Source organism: Zalophus californianus, chromosome 14 (genome assembly GCF_009762305.2).
Source record: "Zalophus californianus isolate mZalCal1 chromosome 14, mZalCal1.pri.v2, whole genome shotgun sequence".
NCBI lineage: Eukaryota > Metazoa > Chordata > Mammalia > Carnivora > Otariidae > Zalophus > Zalophus californianus.
This window is the reverse complement of record NC_045608.1, coordinates 26,183,399-26,209,004: the sequence shown is the minus strand read 5'-3', so window position 1 is coordinate 26,209,004 and position 25,606 is coordinate 26,183,399. Positions and strand designations below refer to the sequence as shown.

At 52.0% G+C, this 25,606-nt stretch overlaps 1 protein-coding gene across 1 annotated transcript; it reads right to left on the bottom strand.

Annotated features, from left to right (window-relative positions):
• Positions 1-82: 82 nt before the first annotated feature.
• On the bottom strand, positions 83-23,839 carry GGT5 (gamma-glutamyltransferase 5). The gene is made up of 12 exons (XM_027577114.2): positions 22,401-23,839; positions 7,459-7,589; positions 6,511-6,606; positions 5,844-6,039; positions 5,091-5,248; positions 4,398-4,544; positions 3,454-3,590; positions 2,883-3,073; positions 2,420-2,526; positions 2,145-2,263; positions 1,913-2,023; positions 83-551 (listed from the first exon to the last, which is right to left on the bottom strand). The coding sequence occupies exons 1-12, from the start codon at positions 22,571-22,573 to the stop codon at positions 405-407; spliced, it is 1,713 nt and encodes a 570-aa protein (XP_027432915.1). The 5' UTR covers positions 22,574-23,839; the 3' UTR covers positions 83-404.
• Positions 23,840-25,606: the final 1,767 nt, after the last annotated feature.

Sequence of the window (25,606 nt, the reverse complement as noted above, 5' to 3'; positions counted from 1 at the left end):
CTGGTGTGTTGTGGGGGGCTGTAGGAACTCAGTGTGTGTGCTTTCTAAGGGTGCCTTCCCACAACTAGACCCCAAATCAGGCTGAGATCCACCCTCCTCTTTAATCTTGGACTAGAGGGTATACAGATGGGGAGTGGGGCCTGGGGGGAGGGTAGGCCACAGTCCTGGGTGAGAGGCCTAGGGAAGGCTTGGGGGTCAGGGCAGGGCCACAAGGGGCTCGGGGAGACAGCTCAGCCCCCACAGTCGTCCATCTTCCAGGCTGTCCCCACCTCTTGTAGCCCCAGGCCGACCCTCCACCAAAGAGTCCAGATCCTGCCTGAGTGCTTGGTCCCATGGTCAAGGCCAAGGCCAGCCTGGGCACACACTGACGGTGGGCCGGATTGCAGCTCTCAGGAGCACTGTCCTCAGTAGCCTGAGGCCTCCCCACCTTTCCTCGGGTCCGCTGCGGCATACACACAGGCCCCGTCCTGGGACACAGCCTGGACCACATTCAGGAAAAAGGGACTCTTGGTCTCGTTGTGGCCCCTGGCCCGGAGCCCCTTCTGCACCTCCTGGAGGGGAGAGAAGGCCAGGGCACAGGTGAAGACGGCTTAGCTCCACCTGTCGAGGGGACGGGGCTCCGGGCAAAGATCTGAGTCCCGACTGAGAAGGCAGGACGGGGCTTCAGCCGCGGTGAGGATGGGAGGGCACCGGGTGTAGCCTCGTCTGGAGGGCCTGGAGTCTGTGGCCTCCCACAAAAAGTCCCAGTGGAGAAGCCAGGCTCCAGGAAGCATGGCAGGGAGGACATCACCCAGGCCAGAGGGAGCTTGAGATGCAAGATCATTTCTGGCCTGGATCTGAGGACACCGTGGGGAGTACCCTGTATAGGGAGGGAGCGCCTCAGACTCTGAGAGTCCTTAGTCTCCAGCCCCCAAGGCCAAAGTTCTCAGGAACTACACACTCCCTTGGAGTAAATTTCCTCACTCTATGGTCCTCAGTGCTCTGAGCGCCATGAGAGGAAGCCTTGGCACCAAGAGCATCTTACACGGACAAGGCAGCTTTGAGGGCCTTAAACCCCAGCTGGCTGAACGGACCCCAGGCATGAAGCTCAGAGCCTTCCAAAGCTGCCAGACTTTTTTTTTTTTTTTAAGATTTTATTTATTTATTTGAACGAGAGCAAGTGAGAGAGAGAGAGAGAGAAAGCATGAGCAGGGGAGAGGTGGTTGGAGAGGGAGAAGCAGACTCCTTGCTTGAGCAGGGAGCCGGTTGTGGGACTCGATCCCAGGACGCTGGGATCCTGACCTGAGCCGAAGGTAGATGCTTAACTAACTGAGACACCCGTGCGCCCTAAAAGCTGCCAGACTTTTAAATTAGACCTTAGCAAAGGGTGTCTGTCTGCCCAGAGAAGCTCTGTGGGACCTGACTATCGGCTAGGCAGGGGTCTGGATGAGAGAATTTAGCTCTGGGGACCTGCTTGTGTGGGGGGAAGCAAGAAATGTTCGTAAGCACCAGCACTAACGTGACCCCCATGCCTCAAAAGGACATCGCTATGCAGACTGTCACAGAATAATACTCTTACAACTCAACTTCACACAGAAAAGCCACAAGTCATACAAGGAAACAGATCATCATGAGAGAGAGTCCGAGAGGCCACAGCCAAGAACACTAGCGCCTAGAGGGAACAGAACAGAGCGGAGACCAATGTGCAGAGGTGCTTGGCCTGGGGGAGAAGCATGGACAACACCCTGTTTTCTGCCTTGGAGGCCATAAGACTGGCCTGGTGCCTTCCCCACTGAGCTTCTGACCTGCCGATGGCCCCAACAGGGGAAGTGTGCCCAGCCTGAGACACTCAGGGGCTGAGATCCCACGGGGGGGCTTTGAGCAGCATGCACTGAGGCATCTGTCCCGGTGGTGGCAGGGACAGTGGCCTTACCTGGCTGAAGTTGGGCTCATACTCCACATGGCCCTTGCTGTTGACGTGCAGGATAGGGGCTGCAATAGCAGTTCTCAGGTCAAAGCCAAGCCACAGCTTGTTTATGATGGCCTGGGGGAGAGAAAGAGAACACAGGCGGGGAGGGAGGGGCCACCAGCCACGGGCCACCGTACACCAACCCCTCCCTGGCCCTGGGAGAGCGGAAGTTCCAGCCAGGAGCTCCCTGACTCACCTGGGCCACGGCAGAGACGATGAGCTCCCCACCAGCCCCACCAATCACCAGCTTTGACCCCTGGGCTGTGTTGACCAAGATGGAGGGAACCATGGATGATGGAGGCCGCTCGCCTGGAACTGGAGGCCGGACGGGTGTCACCTGCGGCCTCACTTTCAGCCAGCACCCTCCGGAACCCCCCTCCGTCTGTGTCTCCATTCACCGCTGTGCACGCTGGGGCTGGCCCAGGGGCTGCCCACCTTCCCTCTTCTCACCAGTGGGGTCCTCAGGCTCACCGGGTTGGGGGGTGACTTTGGAGCCCGGGGGGCGCCTCCAGCATAGGTCCAGAAGCTCGTTGTTGAGCAGGATGCCCGTGCGTGGTGAGTACAGCATTGCTCCAAAGCTGCGGGCAGAGGCGGAGTCTGGGCTCCCAGCCTGGCACGGGTGCCTGAGCCCCTCGTGTTCGCGACAGCCTGCTAGCATGCCGGAGCTGCCACTCGCCCCCAAAGATCCACCTGTGCCCCCCATCAGGGTGTCCTTCTGGGTAGAGCTCATGCCCAAGCAGGTCCTGGCTCCGGGCCACCCATCAGCAGCCTCTCAGCCGGAGAAGACAGAGGTGGATGGCCCCTCTGACGGAGAGGAAGAAGCAAAGGGAAAAGCAAGGTATGGCCCCATGGACACAAGCAAGGGGACCCCGGGGGCTCGTCAAACCAGCTGAGGGGGCAAAGGGGCGGGGCCTGGGGCCAGGCAGGCACATACGGCGTGTTGATGGTGCTGGTAGCTGCCACGGCGCTTCCATCCTCCCCCAACACAGACACATGCGACGTGCCCATCTTGTGGCCCCAGGCCCCGGCCAGGCTGTAGTGGCTGAGAGGGTGGTCACCCCGAACGTCGATCTGCTGGCGGATATGCTGGGCCAAAGCCTCTCCCAGCAGGTCCTGGGAGGCGTTCTGCGGTGGCCGGGCAGGTGGCAGGGTCAGTGAGGGGCCGGGGGGGCCCACAGAGAAGAGGGTCCCTTGGGAGGCCCTCCCCAGTCCGTGCTGCTCGAGCCCAGGCTACCCCCAGACCCGGCCCATCCTCCAGGCCCTCGGAGGTATGGTGCCAACACTGTCCCTATAGTACTTGCCACTTTGGGGCCCCTTCTAGTCCACAGACCGGCCTCACCCTCCGAGCCCTGGGCCACTGCCAGGCTGTCCTGCCCTAAAATTCTGTACGCATCCCTCCAACCTCACCCAGTCACACTCTCGGGGTCCAGGGACAGCCTCACCTTCCCTTCATGCTGAGCCCTGGGCTGGGAAGGGGGCTCTCCAGCAGCCATAGGCTGCCTCACCTGGATATCCAGGTGGCTGCGGGGGTCCCACAGCCGCCACCTCTGTCCCCCGGCAAACTTGAGCGTCTCCACAAGGTGATGGTACAAGTTCACACTCCCCTCGGACCTGGCCACCGACTCCGAGGAGAAGTTGAACACTGGGGAGGGGACGGGTGCAGGTCGGGGTCACCCTTTGTCGTGGGTGGAATGTTGGCCCCCCTCAAAAAAGATCTGTCCATGTCCTAATCCCCAGAACCTGTGAATACTACCTTAAATGGCAAAAGAGTGAATTTTACCTTATATGGCAAAATGTGTGATTAAGTTAAGGATCTTGAGAAGAGCAGATTATCCTGGATTATCCGGGTGGGCTCTAAATGTAATCACACAATTAAATGTAATCTTATAAAACAGACACACAGAGAAGAGGGTGAGGCTGTGTGAGTGAGCAGGAGGCAGAGATGGGCATGCAGCCGCAGTCTGGGAGCGCTTGCAGCCACCAAGAGCTGGATGAGACAAAGATTGTCCCCCAGAGTCCCCGGAGGAGACATGGATCAGCTGACACCTTGATTTTGGACATCTGGCCTCCAGAACTAAGAGAAAATAGATTTCTGTTGCTTTAAGCCACAAGTTTGTGGCACTCTGTCACGGTAGTTACAGGGAAGTGACACAGGCAGCCGCAGGCAGCTCCAACCCTGGGCACGCCGGGAACCCCCCTCGCCATCCCACAGGCCAGGCCTCAGCCCTGGATGCACCCGCTGACCAGGCCGCTCACCGCCTGCAGAGCCCACCTGTGGGGCAGACTCGCCTGCCCCCAGCGTGGACTGCGCCAGAGGCCCCGTTTCCACAGCCCCATCTTTGGTGTCCGAGGAGGGGCTGAGCCGGAAAAGGAAGGCGGCCCAAAGCGACAGCTGGGCTCGGAGCTCCCAGTGGGGCAGGACTCTGGGTGGGAGCGCGGAGAGTCTTACCTTTGAGCACGTTGAGGATGAGGCTGAGAATCGCGCCCCCTGCAGGTGGTGGCGGTGAGTACAGGGTGTAGTCCCCCAGGGGCATCTCCAGGGCATCCACTACCTCTGGCTGGAAGGAGGCCAGGTCCTGCAGGGTCAGCCTGCTGCCTGAGGCGAGACAGAAGAGACCCCATGTACGGATGGGAAAACAGGCAGAGTGACAGCCCCTGATCCCGGGTCACGGGGTGGGGCTCCTCCCCACACCAACTAGCCTCCAAGAGCCCTAGGGGTGGTGCAGGGTCTGCAGGCAGTGCTGTCCGGGCTGGGCCCTAGAGCCAGGTGAGGGATGGGTGGACAGAGGCCAGAGGCGGTCAGGTTGGTGGGCAGAGGACGGGAAGGTGAGAGAGGAAGCCTGCCTCTGACAGACTGTGAGGGTGGCCAGCTCCAGGCCCAGGAGCCCACTGTGACCCCCCTGTGGCCCCCTGTGGCCACCACTAACTCCCTAATTTATGGGGAGCTCTGCTCCTCAAGGGCCCCAACCACAGGGTCCTTGAGGCCAGCAGTGGGCAGGCCTGGATGCCTGGCCTCCCCAAGTCCTGGGAGCAGCTGACATTCCGGCGGGGCTTGGGGAAGGGCCTGCCCTCACCCCTAGCACCCAGAACCCAACTCTTTCTCTGGCAGGGCTGGGGGCTCTGGGGCCTCAGCGCAGCTGACCTTGATTGGCAATGTCCTCCAGCAGCGTCTGGCCCAGCGTCCCTGTGTAGAAGGCCTCTGCTCCCTCCGTGGCCACGGTTTCCAGGGTGGCAGCCAGTGCGGGCCAGGGGAATGGGTCCTGAGCCCTCAGGGGTTCTGTGCCATTGAAAAAGAGCTGCCTGGGGAGGTGGGGGGCAGTCTCAGGGTGGAGCGGGGCCCCGGGAGGCAGCCACACTCCTGCAGGGGCTCTTTTGGCTTCCTTGGGACCCTACAGGGAGGCAGTCCTGGTCTGGGGTCCTGAGGGGCTGGTGTAGACATCAGGGGAGACGGTTCCTCTAGGACTGGAAGGCTGAAGCCTCTCACCTCACTCATCACCCTGGCTGGGGGAGGGCATGCTCCCTCCTCAGGCCCCGGACAGCCCTGGGAAGACAGGGGCAGTGGCCGGGCACGGGCTTGGGGGGTGGAGAAGAAGGGAGGGGCCGGAGGGCGGTGGCCGAGCCCAAATCCACATCTTGGAGTCGCATCACTTGGATATAAACCCCTTCTGGCCTGAGCCCCTCTGATTATGCTGCCACCTTGCTCAAAGGTCTGGCAACCGAGACCACAAAGTACTGGCCTTCCTGGCCTTCGGGCCCCCAACACCTGCACGGGGTCCACCCTGCTCCAGTTCAAGGAGGGGCTGAGGTGGGACTGGGGTGGGAGCCAGGCAGACAGGCCATAGTCTGGACTCAGGAGCCGAGCGGGGGCCCAGGGACGCTTTGGGGAAGGGCTCACCTCAGGGATGTCTTGTACAAGGAAGGCCGTAGGAAGTCGTTCTGCAGGAACTGACTGAGGATGGAGGGCATGCGGTAGTCCCCTCGGAGCAAGGAGATGGTGGGCCAGAAGAGCCGTGCCCAGGGCAGGCGGCCGTGGCGGCGGTGGGCCTCAGCATAGCCGCGGAGCTCCCCCGGCACTGCAATCCACTGGGCCCCTGCAAGGCACAGTGGTGTCATGTCCCTGCCCTCAGCCCCCTAGCCTTCCGCAGGGGTTCTCCACCACGCCCACACTCGCCCCACCCGCTCGGTCCCCCTGGCATGGCAGCCAGAATGAGCTTTCTGGAGCCCACACCTGACTTGGTCCCACCCCGTCACCGCCCCGTGGCTCCCCACTGCCTTCCATCAGGCCCAGCACAAACGGGCCCCAGGACCCCCTACCCCACCCAACACCCCATCTCCACTGAACCTTCCAGACCTTTGCCAGGCTGGTCCCTCTGCTTGGATCACCACTCCCTACTCAGTCCCGTCCCAGGAAGTCTCCCCCAACTCCGGTGGGTCAGGACCTCCATGGGGGCTCCCCATTCAATAGCTGCACAGCCTATCCACAAAGCCCCTTCGGGGGAGGGTTCTGGTCAGCTCCAGTGGCCTAGTGGGATGAGAGAGGGTGGCCCCTCCAAGGGCCTCACCTGTGCCCAGCGGCTGAGCCTGCTCACACTGGTCCAGTAGGCCTGGGACGTAGTTGGCGGGCACTGTCTCCCTGGCATTGATGACTTCCACCTTCCCTAGAGTTGGGGCAGGGCATGTGAGTGCTCAGGGGCATTCCTGGGGCTGCCAGTCCTCGCCCCACACCATAGTCACCCCTCATATGGCCCTGGTCCTGCTCTAGGCCTCAGTTTCTCTCTTTGTACTTTGAACGGGTCCCTGTGCTGTAGGGGCCAAGAGCAGGCCACCCAAAGATGAGCCACTTTGGCTTGAAGATTATTTTTGAGTTAAAAGCAATTAAGACCCAGCAGAATCCCGAAGAGTTTTTACCTCCCCCGCTACTGCTGCCTGAAAGAATTTAGACAGAGGACCTGCTCCAGGAAGAGAGCCATCACCATAGATAACTACAGTAGGATATGAACCAGTAAGGGGCAACAGGGAGGGATCTTGCAAGGCCTTTGGTAAAAGTCCTCTGTGTCCCATTGTTGCCCAGTGGCCCTGCAAACAGTTTATTCTTTATCTTGCTGTGAATTGCACTCCTTCCCTTTGAAGTCCCAGAACCCTACCCCCTTCTCCTTAGCTCATTTTGTCTGTCTTTGGGATTTCCATGTCTGTGTGGATTCCCCATACATGGGAAATTAAATTCGATTTTGTCCTGTTAATTTATCTCATGTCAATTTAATCCTTAGTCCAGCTAGAAGGACCTTGAAGGGCAGAAGAATTTCTTCCTCCCTGACAATGTTCCTATTTGAGATAGGCTGCGGTGGCTTTGCAAAGACAAGGTAGAAGAAGTGGGGGGCACCAAGAGGACCCAAGAAAGGCCATGGGTGCACAGGACAGCTAGGCAAACACTTAGGATGTTTGTAAGCACCTCCCTGTTAGTGCTTGTGGACATGCCTGTCGTCCCCGTGGGGCCCCCGGCATGAACTCACCTGTGGTTGCATTGTAGATGGTGAAGATGACCCCTCCGCCCAGGCCCATGCTCTGAGGGTTGATGACTCCGGTGCAGACCAGAGCCGCAATGGTGGCATCCACAGGTGAGCCATGCTGCTGGAGGATGGCTCTAGGGGACACGGCACAGAATAAGAAGCCTGGCTCCCCAGCCCCAGCCTCTCAACATGGGCTTGTTCAGTGGGCATTTACCGGGGAATGGTGACAGGTGGGTGACCATCTGCTGTCACCAAACTCTGGGTTAAGTCAGAGACCACACTGGGCTGCCCCCTCAAGTCCAGCTGCTCACAGGTCCAGAGCCCTCTACAGATTGCAAATTGTAATACCATTTACACTCGCCCTTGCCTTATATAAGGTACTTCTCAGTTTGCGCTGTGCTTTTGCAGCCATTATTCCTTAGCCGCTCCCAGCAGCCCTGGCTCATTTGCCTGGGCCAGACCCCCAGTCCCTCCCAGCAGTCCGGGAGCCCAGCCTAGGCAGCCCTCAATCCGCATTCCAGTGGGGCTACAACAGGTCCCAACCCTTTTAAGACTGGACTTTTTCAGGTGACCCCAGGATCTTGCCCTGCCACCAGGGGCTTGGGCTAATGAGTTCTCCAGCCCCTCCTGGGGCCCCAGTGTCTGCAGGAATATTCTCTGGTCTCAGTCTACCACTTGTCCGTGGGCACCAAGGGGTGGGCCTTTTAGCTCCAAGGTGCTAGTCAGACTGGTCTGTGTTGAGGAAATGACCCTGTTCCTAGGGCACAGCCCTGCCCAGTTCACGGGGGCGGGGGGGCAGGGGGACTGCCTCTTCCTGCACATTCAGGAATCCTCCCCAGCACTTCAAGGAAGCAAGCATTTAAACCAGATGGGGAAACCAAGGCCCAAAGAGGGAGTGGAACTGGTTGCCCTCCCACACCCCATAGGACCTCTGACCCCATAGGGCCTCCCTTGGCTCGGGCACCTCAGCCTGACCAATCCACCCTGGGCCCACAGCCTCCCCTGAGCCACATGTCCCTGCTCTGGGCCTACCCGTGGGCACACAGGGCTACAGCATGGACACACGGAATGTGGGAACAGGGAAAAGGGTGGAAGCCAGCAGCATGACACAATGAAGATGGTCACATCCAGGCAGAGAGAGACACAGATGCTTCATAAGATTAAAACACCACAAACAAAAACAAAAGACAAACTGGAAAACAATTTTTTAAAACCAATTCCCATCACAAAAGCCTCATCTCGTCTGACCCATTGTTCCCTGCCTCGGAAGTGCTCTCTGCACTCTCCTTCCAGAAGACACGCTCCCACCACCACCACCCACCACGCTCTCGTTTTCTCCCACCTCCCTGGCCTCATGCTGTTGGGGGCCTCGGGCTCAGTCCTCCGTCCTTGTACACCTATATCTTCTCCCAGATGAGCTAATTTGGCTCAGAGCTTAAAATGCAACTTCCACACTGATGACCCCCAAGTTTTATCTCCAGCTCAGGCCTCTCGCCTAAACTCCAGACGCATCCCCAGCCATTCACAAGATGACTCCTCTGGGTGTCTAAGGCATTTCATTTTTTTTTTTTTGGATTGGCTTGGGTTTGTTTGTTTGTTTCTTATGTTTTTATTTGAGGCATTTCACTCTTAACATGACCTAAACTGCACTTCCTTCCCAACTCTGCCCCCCAAAATGGCTCCCTTACTACTTTGCTACCTTAGAAAAGGACACAACCATTCACCCCTTTGCTCAGGCCATGAATGTTGGAGTCACTCTTGGTTGGTCACTTTCTGTCATCCCCAGATCCAAGCCGCCAGCATCTCTCACTGGGTTATTGCAACGGTCTCCTACTGGGTCCCCCGCATCTGCCTTAACCGTTCCATTTTAACAAAATTATCTGGCAAAATGTAAATCAGACATCCCTGTAATGGGAAATGGAATCATTCAGGTCAGATTTCCCACAGACCCCTAGATGAGCCAGCTAAAGAGAAAATATCCACTTAAAGGCATCACAAGCAGGGAAGAAATGCAGGCCTAGAAACAGAGGAGCCTGGCATTTGGAGGTGCTTTTCTCCCTCAAGGTGTTTGCCAGTCCTGAAAGAAGTGGCCAAGAGGCCATGTAGTGCTTTTGACGGATTCCTTGGGTGGCTGGGGCCGGGGCATCCTGGTGAACCACCCTTGGCAATGGGTCCTCACTCTGGGAGTAAAAGGAGAAATAAGCCAGCCCTGACAAGCCCAGTGGCCCAGCTTCAAATCATCACTTTCAATCAAATGGGATTAAAGTAGTTCCAGAATGTTGGTATCCTGGGCCTCATTATTTCTAACAATTATTTTTAACAATTTTCAACACTTTCCAAAGGTTAACTTTAAAATAACCAAGCAGGGGCACCTGGGTGGCTCAGTCGTTAAGCGTCTGCCTTTGGCTCAGGTCATGATCCCGGGGTCCTGGGATCGAGCCCCACATCAGGTTCCCTGCTCAGCGGGAAGCCTGCTTCTCCCTCTCCCACTCCCCCTGCTTCTGTTCCCTCTCTCGCTGTGTCTTTCTCTGTCAAAGTCAAATAAATAAAATCTTTAAATAAATAAAGTAAAATAAAATAAAATAAAATAACTGAGCAAACAAGGCAGTGATACAACATAAACAAAGCCCAAGAGAAAGCACAAACAATGGAAGAAAGAGACCCATAGGACCTCCAGATTATGAAACTGTCAGACCACAAACTTTAAATAACTACATTTAAGGATATAAAAGACAAGATTAGGGATTTCCCCCAGAGAAATGGCAACAATAAAACATGGAATTAGGAGCTCAGTGCTAACAGTGCATTAACAACAGATTGGACACAATAATTTTTAAGAGACTTTTATTTATTTATTTGAGTGAGAGAGAGTACGAGAAAGAGAGAGAGAGCATGAGCGGGGAGGAGTGACAGAGGCAGAGGGAGAAGCGGGCTCCCTCCTGAGCAGGGAGCCAGATGCGGGGCTCGATCCCAGGACCCTGAAATCTTGACCTGAGCTGAAGGCAGACGCTTAACCTACTGAGCCACCCAGGCGCCCAGGACCCAAAAAAAAAAAAAAAAAAAAAAAATTAATTCAATACAAAATATCAAAATTTAAGTACAGAGCGGGGAAAAAAGTATAGAATATATAGAAAATATATTAAGAGACACAGGGATAAAATGACAAAAATATATATATATATATCATGTGAGCGCTAACCAACATGTAGAACTATATTAATTTCAAAGTAGACTTTAAGAAGAAAAACATTATTAGAGATAACAGGAACACATTAATATTATAAAAAGCTTAATTCAACAGGAAGATATACAAATCTGGGTGTGTGTACACTTAACAGTTTAAAAACATATAAAGCAAAACTTGGCAGAATGAAAAGAAGTAGACAAATATACATGGTAGGAGACTTTAACATACTTCTCCCAGAAACTTACAGAAGCAGGAAAAAAAATCAGTGAGGCTATAGAAGATTTGAATGCCACCACTATAATAAGCTGAATGAATTGACATGTACAGAATGCGGTACTCAACAGTCATGCACTCGAATACATGTTCAAGAACACATAGAATATTTATATAAACAGATCATCAAATGTCAAAGAACTGACATAATATAAATGACTTAGAAAACCCCCAGGTAGGGGCGCCTGGGTGGCTCAGGCAGTTAAGCGGCTGCCTTCGGCTCGGGTCATGATACCAGGGTCCTGGGGTTGAGCCCCACATGGGGCTTCCTCCTCAGCGGGGAGCCTGTTTCTCCCTCTCCTCCCTGCTTGCGCTCTCTCTCTTGCTATCTCTTTCTCTCAAATAAGGAAAATCTTAAAAAAACAAAAGGAAAGAAAATCCCCATGTAGACTCTTACACTCTTGGTGGGCATGCGAGCTTGTACAACCACTCTGGAAAACAGTATGGAGATTCCTCAAACAGTTGAAAATAGAGCTACCTTACAATCCAGCAATTGCTCTACTGGGTATTTACCCCAAAGATACAAATGTAGGGATCCGAAGGGGCACCTGCACCCCAATGTTTATAGTAACAGTGTCCACAATAGCCAAACTGTGGAAAGAGCCCAGATGTCCATTGACAGATGAACGGATAAAGAAGATGTGGTGTATAAACACACACACACACACACACACACACACACACACACACACACACACTAGAACACTACTCAGCCATCAAAAAAATGAAATCTTGCCATTTGCAATGATGTGGGTGGAACTAGAGGGTATTATGCTAAGTGAAATAAGTCAATCAGAGAAAGACAATTGCCATATGATCTCACTCATGTGGAATTTAAGAAAAAAAACAGAGGCTCATGGGGGAAGGGAGGGAAAAGTAAAACAAGACAAAATCAGAGAGGGAGATAAATGATGAGACGCTTAATCATAGGAAACAAACTGAGGGTTACTTGGAGGCCAAGGGGGTGAGGGGATGGGGTAACTGGGTGATGAACATTAAGGAGGGCACATGATATAATGAGCACTGGGTATTATCTAAGACTGATGAATCACTGACCTCTACCTCTGAAATTAATAATACACTATATGTTAATTAATTGAATTTAAATTAAAAAAATGAAAAGAAAAGGAAATCCTCATGTATTTGGAAATCAAGAAAAACACTGATAAATAGCCCATGGGACAAAGAAGACATTACAACGGAGATTAGAAAGTGCTTTGAACAAAGTGCAATGAAAACACCAAACATCAGAACGTGTGGGGTAATCAGCAATGGTGTGGGAGGACAGGGAAGGGAGGCAATGGGTCTGAAGAATTCCCACATTGGCCCCAAGGTCATAGGAAAGTCTGGAGGGCCAATCAATCTGAGAACCTTCACTCAGATGAGTGTTACAGATTGGGTTTGGCAGTCTCCAGCTTATGGATGAGTGAAAGGTGAACAAGGGAAGGCATGGTGCTAAAGAGTTCTGGATCCTGAGAACTCTCAAAATGAATAAACCAGTGTTCTCCTCCAGGGGAGAGAGACCTGCCCTGATGAGAAGCTGCTGTAGTAGAAGCAAACTGAACAGGACTGGAACCACAGAGGCAAAGGAAAGAGAAAACAATTATCAGAAAGCAAGAGACCAGATGTATATTTCCAATCATTTTGTGAAAACAGCAGAAGGAATTCAAGAGCCACAAAGTGATAAAACTATTTTGACCTGCCTTCCAGCCTAAAACTATAGGAAAATTCATCTTGCTTGAACATGAACAATAAAACATGTTGAAGTCACACCCCATACAGAGTTGTTATAAGGAAAAAAGATATAAAGAACAGAATAATGACCTACAGAGTCATACCAGAAAGACAAGCTTACAAAGCAGATGTAAATAGCAACTTAATATTTCAAAATGTGCCAAAATAAATTAAAAGGATTATAGAAGCAATGAAGGGGCAGCATACATCAGAATTAGAAAAACTGCAAATGAAGAGACTGGAAAAGATGACTTAAAAAAACAAAATTATAGGAAAAAAACTAAAATTATATATGACTCAGGAAAAAATAAAACATAAAAGAAAAAACTCTCAGAAATGAAGGCTAAACAAAGATAAACACAGAGCAAATACCTACAGAGTTTCCTTAAAAAGAAAGAGAAGATGAAAAGGGGGAAATTTTTTTAATCAAAAAGAAATGGAAAAGAGATTTTAAAATATAAAAGATAGGCAAGAAGATCAAACATAAACTTAGTAGGAGCCCCAAAGTAGAAAGCCAAATCTCTGCGACAGAGTAAATAATAAACACTATAATTCAAGATAACTTTCTTCACTTAAAAAGAAAAAAAAAGAAGACAACACAAAACTTACTCTGTATTGAAAAGGGCACTCCACTGCATGGAAAAAATCAATTCCAAATAGCCAACACTGAAGCATATTCTAACAAACCTATTGGACTTTAATAACAATAATTATTTGGGTATCTAGATGAAAAGATTAACTCACTTATAAGAGAAAGAAGATCAAATTGTCATCAGACTTTTCAACACCAATGGTTTGTGCCAGGAATGATGAAGTGTTATAATCAACACATTCAAGGAGAGAAAATGTGAACCAAAGATTTTATATCCAGCTAAACTGATCGTCACCTACAAAGGCCACAAACTGTTTGTTTAAGCATGCAAGAACTCAGTGAATATTTTCCCCATGAAAACTCCCTGAGGAATCTAATAGAAAACAAACTTCAGACAACGAAAATAATGGGAAAGACTGACATGAGTGGGAGTAGGAATTAAATATATATTTACTGTAGATCTAAGACTAAAAATGATAGTTATTATGGAAACAGGACAGCAACGTAATGTCTATTGCTCTGAAAATGGAGGCAGAGTACAACCATAAAAAATGGAGTGGGGATATGGTTTTGAGGACATGACTGTTGTCTTTTACTTACGGGCCAGTCAAATGACAGGTAAAAAAAAAAATACTCTGGTTTACAGGCCCCCAGGATTGATAAAAATAAACGTGCTTGTGTTATTGCGCACGAAACCGGATGTTTGGATGTGTTAAATGAACCAATGAAAATTTTCCTTTTAATGATTGTGTGGACAGAAAACTCGTTTGGTGGAAAGAGAGAAAATTAACTGAAAAAACAGTAGAAACAGCTAAAGCTATTATGGGTGGTAAGGCCTGTTGTGTGGATAAAAAAAAGGAGGATAGGAGTGAGAAGGGAGAGGCTATGTGAGAAGTAGAATAAGGTTATTGACTGACTGTTAGGTATTAACTGAGAGTAAAAAGATATCCCATATCCCTTTAGATCCTATCTTGGGAAAGAGGAGGAACAGGGGAAATAAGAGATTTCTAGGTAGTTTCAGTATTACTCATCATAGGGAAGTCTATCAGTCCAATGGGACAGATGTAGAAAGAGAGATTTTTATTTTAAGGAATTGGTTCATGTTATTACAGAGGCTGGCCAGTTCAAAATCTGTAGGGCAGGCCAGGAGGATGGAAACTCAAGCAGGATTTCTTTTTTTAAAGATTTTATTTTATTTATTTCAGAGAGAGAGAGAGAAAGCATGAGTGGGGGAAGAGGGAGAGGGAGGAGCAGGCTCCCCGCTGAGCAGAGAGTCCAATGCAGGCCTCAATCCCAGAGCCCCAGGATCATGACCTAAGCCAAAGGCAGATGCTTTTTTTTTTTTTAAAGATTTTATTTATTTATTTGAGAGAGAGAGAATGAGAGACAGAGAGCACGAGAGGGAAGAGGGTCAGAGGGAGAAGCAGACTCCCCGCCGAGCAGGGAGCCCGATGTGGGACTTGATCCCGGGACTCCAGGATCATGACCTGAGCCGAAGGCAGTCGCCTAACCAACTGAGCCACCCAGGCACCCCTCAGGTGGGATTTTTATGTTACAGATTTGAGGCAGAATTCCTTCTCTGGGAAAACTGATTTGCATTTCAGTCCTTCAATTGATTGGATGTGGCCCACCCAACATTTGGGGGTAATGTTTTACTTAAAGTCAACTGAATGAAATGTTAATCGCATCTACAAAATACCCTCAGAGCAAATTCTAGACTAGTATTTGACCAAATGACTGGGCACCATAGCCTCGTTTAACCATCAGAAGAGCAAATACAGAATATCCAAAAAAAAGTAGAACTAAAAGTACCATATTTATATATCGAATATTGTAATTACGTATAATATATAACATACAATGAAGATATCAACAGAAATATAATAACCATGGGGCGCCTGGGTGGCTCAGTTGGTTAAGCGACTGCCTTCGGCTCAGGTCATGATCCTGGAATTCCGGGATCGAGTCCCACATCGGGCTCCCTGCTCAGCGGGGAGTCTGCTTCTCCCTCTGACCCTCTTCCCTCTCGTGCTCTCTATCTCTCATTCTCTCTCTCTCAAATAAATAAATAAAAATCTTAAAAAAAAAGAAATATAATAACCATTAGAGCAAAAATACAAACTTTTCTCATATCAAAAGCTATGCCACAAAGAGAAAATAAGTGATATATTTGCTTGTTTTGCAAATAGAAATACAGAAATAATAGCCAAAATAAGAGCAAAAAAGGAAATGAAAAGAAAGATGTAAATTAAAAAAAACACAGAAAAAAATAAATCAGAGACAAATGAAAATGATTCCCTCTAAAAGACTGAACAGGAACGGGATGAAGGGGGTGCGAATGAGATCTCTGAGGATATCTTTTTACATAGTTTTGACTTATATTCAAAAGTAAAATTAAAACAAAAAGGAAACCCTAAAACTGAATACAAACTGAAAAAAAAATTAAGCTAATGGTATATTGAACTGATAACCACAGAGGAAAAATAATTTAACTTCACCATACATCCTCTGTGGGGTATAACCCAAGGACAATAAAACAACAACAACAACAACAAAAACAACCTGCAAAGGCATCTCAAATTTTACTTAGTAGATTTGTTGTTCATAGTGGTCTTGTTGAAGTGATTTGGAAACTATTTTGTGATTACTGGAGATAGAACGAGTACGTAAATTTATTAACATTGATGGGAACTCTTTTGACCATGGCAGAAGAGACACACAATATCAGACAGAGGAAATGGAAAGAAGCCTATGGTCGTGGATCTCAACTGGAGGTCTCGGTACAGACTCATGATATTTGTACATTTCTTTGGGTTCTATGCACGGACACAATGTAGAAGCAGTGGTTTCCCTGTCTCAGTGAACACCCCTAGCCCTCAGATCTTGATTTCTGAAATACCATACTCTACTGATTCCTGATTTCAGATCTGGCTGAGGGAGTATACAAGTAGATCCTGGAACATTTTGGGCTAGAAGTCAAGAAAATTTTCTAAGACTAATGGATTCGCGGTAAAAGAAGATAGTTGCTGGCTTACAGGGGCTCCCATTGGTCAAATTTGTGACGATTTGGGCATCAGAAAGAAGAACAGGGATGGATTATAACATATTGAATCAAAACAATCCTTGAGTCAATAGTGATATTCAAGAACATCTAGGTTTGGGAGCAGGGGTTCTTTTTTTTTTTTTACAGAAGAATGCAAACTAATGAATGTTGAAGAAATGACAGGTTTAGAAATCACCTTTTAGCAAACACAAATTTATTTATTCAGACAAGGATCAAAATAGATGCTAAAACATGGGGTCAAGTGTTGTTTGAAAAAAGGATATTCACCTGGTCTCAATGTATCAAACCATAGGTTACTAATTTCATAAGGAAAATGATATCCCTTACAAAGGAGAGATCTGGAAGATAATCACCTTCATGAAGTCATCCAACTCAGCATCACCAGTGATGAGAGAGCCTTTATGTTGAACCAGAATCTGATAATGAGGAAATAATCAGACCAACCAGGATTGTGAAGCAAGGCTGTGATTCAACTGGACAGGCTTCTTTAAAAACGTTAATGTCATAGGGGCTCCTGGCTGCCTCAGTTGGTTAGGCAGCCCGCTCTTGATTTCGGCCCAGGTCATGATCTCAGGGTCCTGGGATTGAGCCCCACATCAGGCTCAACGCTCAAGCGGGAGTCCGCTAGAGATTATCTCTATCCTCTCCCTCTGCCCCTCCCCCCACTCACATGCTCTCTCAATCAATCAATCAATCTTTAAAAACTTAATGTCATAGAAGATCAGTTTGTGTTTTTTTTTAAGAAGCAGGAGGTAGTTCTAGATTAAAGAAGACTAAAAACACATGACAATCACTGATTGGATACTGGATCTAAAGAGATAAATAAATAGAAGATAGATGGATAGATAGCTAGATGACAGAATTACTGAATCAACTGGGAAAATCTGAATTGGATGAGGTATCAAATACTACTATTATATCAAGGTCAAATTTCTTGAGTGTGATAATGTATCAGTGTTATATAGGAGAATGATCTTAGTAGATATATACTTAAGTATTTCGGGATAAAGTGCCATGATTAATGCAACTTAAAAAATGTAGATAGATAATATATGAAGAGAGAGAAAGAAAATGAGGTGAAATAGTAACAATTGGTAAACCTAAGTGAAGTGTAAATGAGCATTCTTTCCATTTTTCTGTGGGTTTAAAACTTTTTCAAAATAAAAACAGGGGCGCCTGGGTGGCTCAGTGGGTTAAGCGTCTGATGCTTGATTTTGGCTCAGGTCATGATCTCAGGGTCATGGGATAGAGCCCCGCATCAGGCTCTGTGCTCAGTGTTGAGCCTGCTTTTGAGATTCTCTCTCCCTCTTCCTCAGTGCCTCCAGCTCACGCTCTCTCTCTCTAAAATAAATAAATAAATATTTGAAAACATAAAAATATAAGCATTTGGGGGGAAATAGCCAAAACAACAGCAAAAAAATGTGTGAAATGCAGCTAAGCATGTGACTCTTGATCTCAGGGTCATGAGTTTGAACCCCACGTTGGGTATAGAGTTTATTTAAAAAAAAAAAGAAAGAAAGAAAGAAAGAAAGAAAGAAAGAAAGAAAGAAAGAAAGAAAGAAAGAAAGAAGAGAGAGAGAGAGAGAGAGAGAGAGAGAGAGAGAGAGAGAAAGAAAGAAAAAGAAAGAAAGAAAGAAAGAAAGAAAGAAAGAAAGAAAGAAAGAAAGAAAGAAAGAAAGAAAGAAAGAAAGAAAGAAAGAAAGAAAGAAAGAAAGACCCAGGCCCCAGGCTCAGGGAGGTTGAATCTCGTGCCCCGTATCATGCAGCTGGTGAGTAAGAACTCCAGCCCAGGTGGTCCTGAGCCGGGGCCATCATGCCTGTGGACGTGTGTATGGAGTACAAGTCAGTGGGCATTGTGGATGCATGAGGTGCATACACGCTTCTCTACCTGCAGGATCCTTCATCAAATAGGAACGCAGCACCTACTATCTGCAAGGCAGACATTGTCCTGGGGGCACAGTGGTGACCAGATGGTCAGAGTCCTTGCCTTTGTGGTGGCTGAGACAGACAATCAACAAACCCATGCCTAATGCTGAGGGGTTGTGATTTCTGGCCATTTGAATATCCTCTTTCATGAAGTTTCTGTCAAAATCTTTTGCCCGCTTTCCTATCAGGTTTCACATCAAATGCATTTTTGGCATTATCAAGACAATCAAATAATTTTTCTGTCTTTTAAAATATGTTAAACCACCCTTGCATTCCAGCTGCATGATACAGGGCATGTGATTCAACCACCCTGAGCCTGGTTTGGGGGGCTTTTTTAATTTTTTATTTTTTTTAAGATTTTATTTATTTATTAAAGCAAGAGAGAGAGAGCACAAACAGGGGACGCGTCAGGTAGAGGGAGAAGCAGGCTCCCCACTGAGCAGGGAGCCTGATGTGGGACTTGATCCCAGGACGCTGGGATCATGACCTGAGCCGAAGGCAGACGTTCAACTGACTGAGCCACCCAGGCATCCCTGTTTTGTTTTTTTTAAGTAAACTCTACAACACGGGGCTCAAACTCATGACCCCGAGATCAAGAGTCACATGCTCTACCGACTGAGCCAGCCCGGCGCCCCAAACCTGGGTCTTTTCAGCTGTGAGTGGGAGCAGTCCTGGCCAGCAGAGAGCTGCCATGCAGAACAGTTGTGCATTTCTAACACGTTTGTCCCCAAGGAGCTGAGAGTCTGCTATCACTATCACTGTCACACAGCCATCCATTATGCACACTCCCACGTGCGGGTGCACAGCGTCCAGGTGCACAGGCTGTTTCCACCGGCACAGCCCCGGAGGGGAGAAAATGCAGTAATTTCCTGGTGAGCTGGCCAGGAGTCTGGAGAGCCAATTGAGTCATGGGAGCTGGGATGGAAGGAAGGGGTGGGGTCACACACCCTAACCCCTATGAGCCTTCCCCATAGTAGGGTCCCCCACTCTGACTCTGGGCCCTAACTCTGTCTCCTCACATCCAGTCCAAGAGACTGTAACAGTTGGTGGTCAGACTGCTGCCATCAAGGGAGCACGTCCTACGGACCAGGTGAGCTTCAGGTGCCCCCCACCCCCATGAAGGAAGCACTGGCTGAGTCCCATTTCATAGGTGGGGAAACGGAGGCTCGAAGGTTGCAACCACTTGCCGGAGTCCCTGCTTTCCTCTGTACTGAGAGCGTGACCCACACACCGCTGGATGGGGCTGGAGCAGCTGGTAAGACCCAGATCTCAGGGGCCCACCCCCATCCTCACCTCTGCAGTCCAGTACCAGCCCAGACTTCAGCGCTCTAGAAGGTGAGCGCTCTGGACCCCACCATCTTCTTCTTCTTCTTCTTCTTCTCCTTTTTTTTTTAATTTTTGATTTAAAAAAAATTGTTTTAAAGATTTCACCCATTTATTTGTCAGAGAGAGAGAGAAATAAAGAGCAAGCACAAGCAGGGGAAGGGGCAGAGGGAGAGGGAGAAGCAGGCTTCCCACTGAGCAGGGAGCCCGATGCTTCGCTCCATCCAGGACCCTGGGATCATGACCTGAGCCGAAGGCAGACGCTTAACGACTGAGCCACCCAGGCGCCCCCCTTCCCCATCCTCTTCTACAACTCCTCCCTTTACAAGTAAAACTCTGGCCTTTATAAGCCTGCTAGGGGCTGGGCAGGCACTGGGATACAGGAGAGGCGATGGAGGGCTCTGGGAGGACCCCACCCCTCCAGCCCCTCAGGACAGTTTCTACCCCTGCAGAGGCAGCACAGAAGGACAATCCCAGCTGGGCTTGCTCACTGTGTGACACCAGAGAGCTCCCTTTTGTGCAGGCCTCGTTTCCTTATAAATCAAGTGCAGCAGTGAATGCCACTGGATTCTGGGAAAAGCAATGAACCGTCCCACTGAGGTTCCTATGGGAGGGCAGGTATTTCTGAGTGCGCACAGCAGACACAGGTCACAAACCTAAAAGCCACCGCGACCCTGAAGCTCACAGTCTGCCTAGAAGACAAGCACTTACTCAGAGCCTCAGAACAGCCAGTTTGCACACAAGCCTAACATGCTGGGACATAGTGCTGGAAGATGACAGTCTAGCGGGGAAGGGACCTCACCATCACACGTGTCTATTTATCCATTACTCATGGGGCTGGGTCCTCATCATGCCAACCTTGAGAACCCTCCCCCAGGAATGCCTGGGTGGCTTAGTCGGTTAAGCGCCCGCCTTCGGCTCAGGTCATAATCCCGGGGTCCCAGGATCGAGTCCCGCATCAGGCCCCCTGCTCAGCGGGGAGTCTGCTTCTCCCTCTGCCCATCACCCTGCTTGTGTTCTCTCTGGCTCGCTCATTCTCTCTCTCAAATAAATAAAATCTTTAAAAAAAAAAAAAAAAACCCTCCCCCAGGAGCTCTGGCTGCGGCAGAAGGCCCAGCCCCAAAGGGGTAAACCTGGTGCTGGTCGGGTAGGAGGAGATTGGGTCTGGGAGGGGCTGCTGGAGAGAGGAGATGGTGGTGGGGAAGCTGGGGACAGCAGGGGGCAAGGAGAGTGGGCTTCAGACTGGCAGCTCCTTTCAGACCCCACAGCAGCATGGCCAAGAGCCCTCAAGGGGATGGACCTTGGCCAGCAGGCCCCCCAGCCCAGCCAGGGTCTCTTGTCCCATGTTCCACAGCAGCTGGGGCCAGCTCCAGGCTCCCTCCCACTCCGGGCTTCTTAAAACAAGAACAGGAAGTGGAGAGCGCTGTTCGACAAATACACAAAACACAGGGGAGAAACCACATCCTCTGTCCTCACCAAGGAGAATTGCGGGGGGCATCATGGGCTCCGAGCAGAGACCCCCAGCCCAACCCTCACACCACAGCAGGATATGCCACAGAGGACCCCCGCCCCAGAGAAATGTGGCAGTGGCTCCCACTGCTGGGGGCCACGTCTCTGTCAGTGGTCTCTGAGGCCTGAAGCCCCAGGCCCTGTTTGCATCTTTACAGCTACACGTTCTGGTGGGCTCAGCACCTCTGCACGCTCCCCAGAGCGTGGGGGAAGGGAGGCTCACTCCCCTGCCATCACCTGGAAGGCCCCTGGGGAGACCATGCCGCCTGAGCTGCCACCCTTATCCTAGAAGGAGCCCTGAGGGAGGGGAAAGAGGACCAGGCAGGAGAGACAGATGGACAGACAAAGGAAGGAAAGAAGTAGAAGGTGACTGACTGGAACAGAAAGATAACGCATGCAGGAACAGGGAAGCCAGCACAAAGGTGACACGGGACACCACCTGGGCCGGGACTTGACCACGCTCCCCCTTGCTCCCAGGGACTGTCCCCTGGGTTTACAAAGCACTTCTGATCCTGACAATGATCCATGAGGCAGTTATTCCGGGAAACAGACCCAGCCAGCAGGGAGGGGGATGATTGCTCGAGCTTCTCGTCGGCCCGGGCTGGTGGCCAAGGGCCAGGAGGGGTGTCCTGCTATGTTCTGCCCCGGTGGGCAGCGGAAGGCTCCCATGGGCTGGGCTTCCTGGAAAAGGGTTGGAAAATACCAACTGGGGCCCCTCTCTAACACCCACCTTGTCCCGGCCCCAAACATCCAACAGTCACTGGCTGGGCCCCAGGCCCTGACATTAGAAGGGGAGGCGGTGGGGGACATCGTGCTGGCAAGGGCAGGTTTCCCAGGTCCCAGGCCAGGATGAGAGACTGGCCCTGGGCAGCACTGAGTGCACACTGACAGGCCAGGACTTGCCCATGCTTCTGGGGAAAAACCCCAGCCTTGGAGAATGGCTGTGGCTTCTCTGAAGGGCTAGCGCCAGTCATCAGGGTCAGCCTGGGCCAGACCAGTGATGCTGTGGCAGTGCCCTCTCCAGGCCTCCTGAGCCCTAGAGCTAGGAAGAGACTCACACACCACCTCCGTCAATATCCCCAACTCCCCTTCTGTCCTGGGCACACATCTGCCTCCTACTCTGTGCAAGGGTCCTGGGGCCACGTCCTTGCTGGAATCCAAACCCATGTGGCCCCCACTACGAGTACACGCGCGCGCGCGCGCACACACACACACACACACACACACACACACACACACACACACACCCCTTCTCCACACTCTCACCACAAGTCACAAAGTCTCCAGGAGGGGCCAGCCACTGAGAGCCATCCAGCTCCCACCCACCTCTTACTCACCGTCCAATGTCCGAGCAGACCTTGGAGTCAGCGGCGACCGCAGCATGGGCAAAGGCCTGGGGGCCGCAGCCAGTGTGGCGGCGAGAGAGGACCACGGCGGGCACGATAATGGCCAAGGCCAGCCCCAACCCCAGCAGCACCATGCTGACTGTGGTCCTGCGGCCTTGGGCCATGGCTCTGAGGCCCAGAGTGGAGAGAGAAGGCAGGTGGACAGACAGATGGATGGATGAACGCACAAGAAGATGCGCAGATGGATTCGCAGGTGATTGGACAGATGAACAAACAGATGGAGGCCAGAGACAGACAAACGGATTGACAGTCTAGACAGCTGGATATAGGACAGTAAGAGAAAGATGGTCGGAGAGCCAGCTGGACAGACACAGGATTGCAGACGGAGGGACAGACAGGCTTACAGACGAAGAGCGGCGCCCCGGCAGACAGGTGGGTATATGGACCGGCAGCCAGTGGCGGGGTTGCTGCCCTACCCAAGCGCCTGCTACAGAGGCAGGGCTGGCCGCACGCCTGAACTTCTAGTTTTCAGCCCCTGTTCTTGGCCCTGGCAGGAGGCCAGGGAGCAGGGCGTTTATGGGGAGTTTTCCTTCCAGAGAGGAGAAGCAACTGCTGTTAACTCCCTCATTCCCACAGCCTTGTCTTGTTGGTACAGACACCCCTCCTGCCCAGGGCTATCCCAACCCACGTGCTTGAGGACTTGGCACCTCCTCTCCCTGAGGGAGCCAGGGTACAGGCTGCCCAGGGCCCCCACGGCTGTTCTCCAGTTCCCAGCAAAGCCAGGACAGCAGGGCTCAGGCCTGCCCAGTCCCCTCCCCTGGATCAGTCTCAGAGGGACAAAGGGACCACAGTGACACCCTGGCTCCTGCCTTCTTGGTGCGGTTCCCCCTAGCAACAGCTTGCCTCAGCATTCCCAGAGCCAGAGGACACTGAGGATGTCTGGGGCCCAGCGCTGGGGCTGAAGGGGGCCAGAGACAGAGGGAGGGGGGACCCAAGGCAAGGTCACTCAGGACCCGGGTTCGAGTCGCAGCTCAGCCGCAGCCTAGCCAGGAAACAGGGGTGACCAGGACGGGGCTCAGCTTCCCAATCTGCATCAGACACCCAGGACTATAAGACATCTGTAGCCTGCATCTGGCCCTTGGCACCCACTGCCCACCAGACCATCCACCCCTGGGGCCTGCTGTCTAAATGCCACCACGGGCCTCCTGAGATTGAGGCTGCCCTCCCATCCCAGGGAAGCATCTCAGCGCTTCCCTGGCTGTGTGCTTCCCTGTGTCCATCTGTGCTGGCCGTGAGCCTCTCCTGGGGACACTAGCCTAGATCCTCCCCTGCCCAGGCCTCAGGGTACCCAACAGGGAGGCAGCTGTGGGAGGGGGACCTTTGAGGCTCCTCTCGACCAGGCTTAGCAGGAGCACAAGGTGCAGGGTCCACAGGCAGGACTCCCACCCACACGCCCCCCCCACCCCCCATTCTCTGGCTTCCTCCCCAGCTGAGCATTGCCCGCCCCAGGCCTCTCGACACCTCCTGGTACAGCAGAGGAACTGCCCACACAGCCACACAGCCTGCCAGCCCCATCCCGAGCCCCTGGTCAGCCTGGGCAGGCTCTCCAGTGGGCCTGTTCCCACAGCGGCTCTGTGGGGTGTGGATGACCGTGGGCGCCTTCTTCTGCCCCCACTGTCCCCCATGCCAGTGACATTGCTCAGCCCGGAAACAAAATGCATTGCTGGGCCAGGGCCAGCCCCCCTGCTGGGAAGGCAGGGGCAGCAGAGACAGCAGGTCTGAGGCGCTGAGGGCGGGACATTCCCCCATCTCCCCAGCCATCCTGGTCAGGCTGAGGTCAGGTGCAGGGACCAGAGGAGCAAAGTCCCAGGAAAGGAAAGAATCATGCTAGGCCTGGCTGGAGAGATGGCTGGACAGGCTGAGCTGGGAAAGGCCCTGAGTATCCTTGTGCAGGAGGTGAGGTGTGCAGGAGTCAATGGGAAGGAAAGAGAGGAAACCAAGTCCTCCAGCACCTGACGGAGACCTCAGCTGAGCCCCATGGGGCCTGGGGAACTGGGTGCACCCAGCCCATGTGCAGGAACCCAAGGAGCTTAACCTCCACCCAGAACAAGACTAGCCCTCGGGCCTCAGTCTTCTCTCCTGCAAACGGGGCTGTGGCCTTTCCTCTGGGGCCAAAATGAAGGCTGAGGAGACTTGCACACCCCACCAGCTCAGCCTCCAACCTGTCCTCAGAGGACCCCAGAGGTACCGTCCTCCCAGGCTCAGGGCCCAGACTCTGCAGACACAAAACCCCGTTTCCTTGTGGGCACTTTCGAAACACCAAGTTTGCCTGCCTCCTGAAGGAGAGCCCAGACTTGGGGTGGCCCCTGTGCCCGTGCCCTCAGGGGTCCGCACTTATGCTCCCCGGTCAGGGGGATGCCTGGCCGTCAGGCCGTGACCCATCCTCCCCTGCCCACCCCAGCCAGTCTCTCATATCTCCTCAGTCAGACGTTCCATCAAGTTAGCAGACCCTGAGGGAGGGCGGGAGGGGCTTGTGCACTGGGGAAGAGGGAGGCCGCTGGGTCTCACTGCTCCACTCCAGGCCCTCTTTCTGGGCTGCATTCTCCAGCCGCCCACAGGTCCAAGCCCTGACCCTTGGGATCTGGGGACCTCTCCCAGTTCACTGTTCCCTGAGAACTGGGCCTCTTTCTGGAGCTGATCACAGCTTGGTTTTCACTCTGGGTTTGTGCTTGGAAACCCCCCCCCCCCCACCGCCACCCCAGGCCTGGCCCTGACCAAGATGTTTTGCTCCAGCCTCTTGCCCAATCCCACTCTTCAGACCTCAGGTTCACCTCCATGTGTCCTCCACAGTGTGAGCAGGGGACACCCGCCAGGCTGACGAGGTAGCTGGGGTACAAGCATCTGCGGGTGGCGTGCTGCCCCCAAAACTCCAGAGCCGCACCGCCCCCTGGTGGTCGATCCTAGCAAGTGCCACTACCCCGGCCAGAAAAGGGATGACTGGGCCCCCTGGTCCTGGGGCTCAGGGTGAGGAAGGACAGCACTAGGTATGAGCGGGGCCTGTCCCCACTCACCCACCTGCCGGGCTCTCGAGAACATTCTCAGGCTAGCTCCAGCACCTGAGGGGTAAAGCCCTCTGAATCCATCCTCTCCTCCCTTCCCCACTGGACAACTCCATTTCATACATAGGATACTGAGGC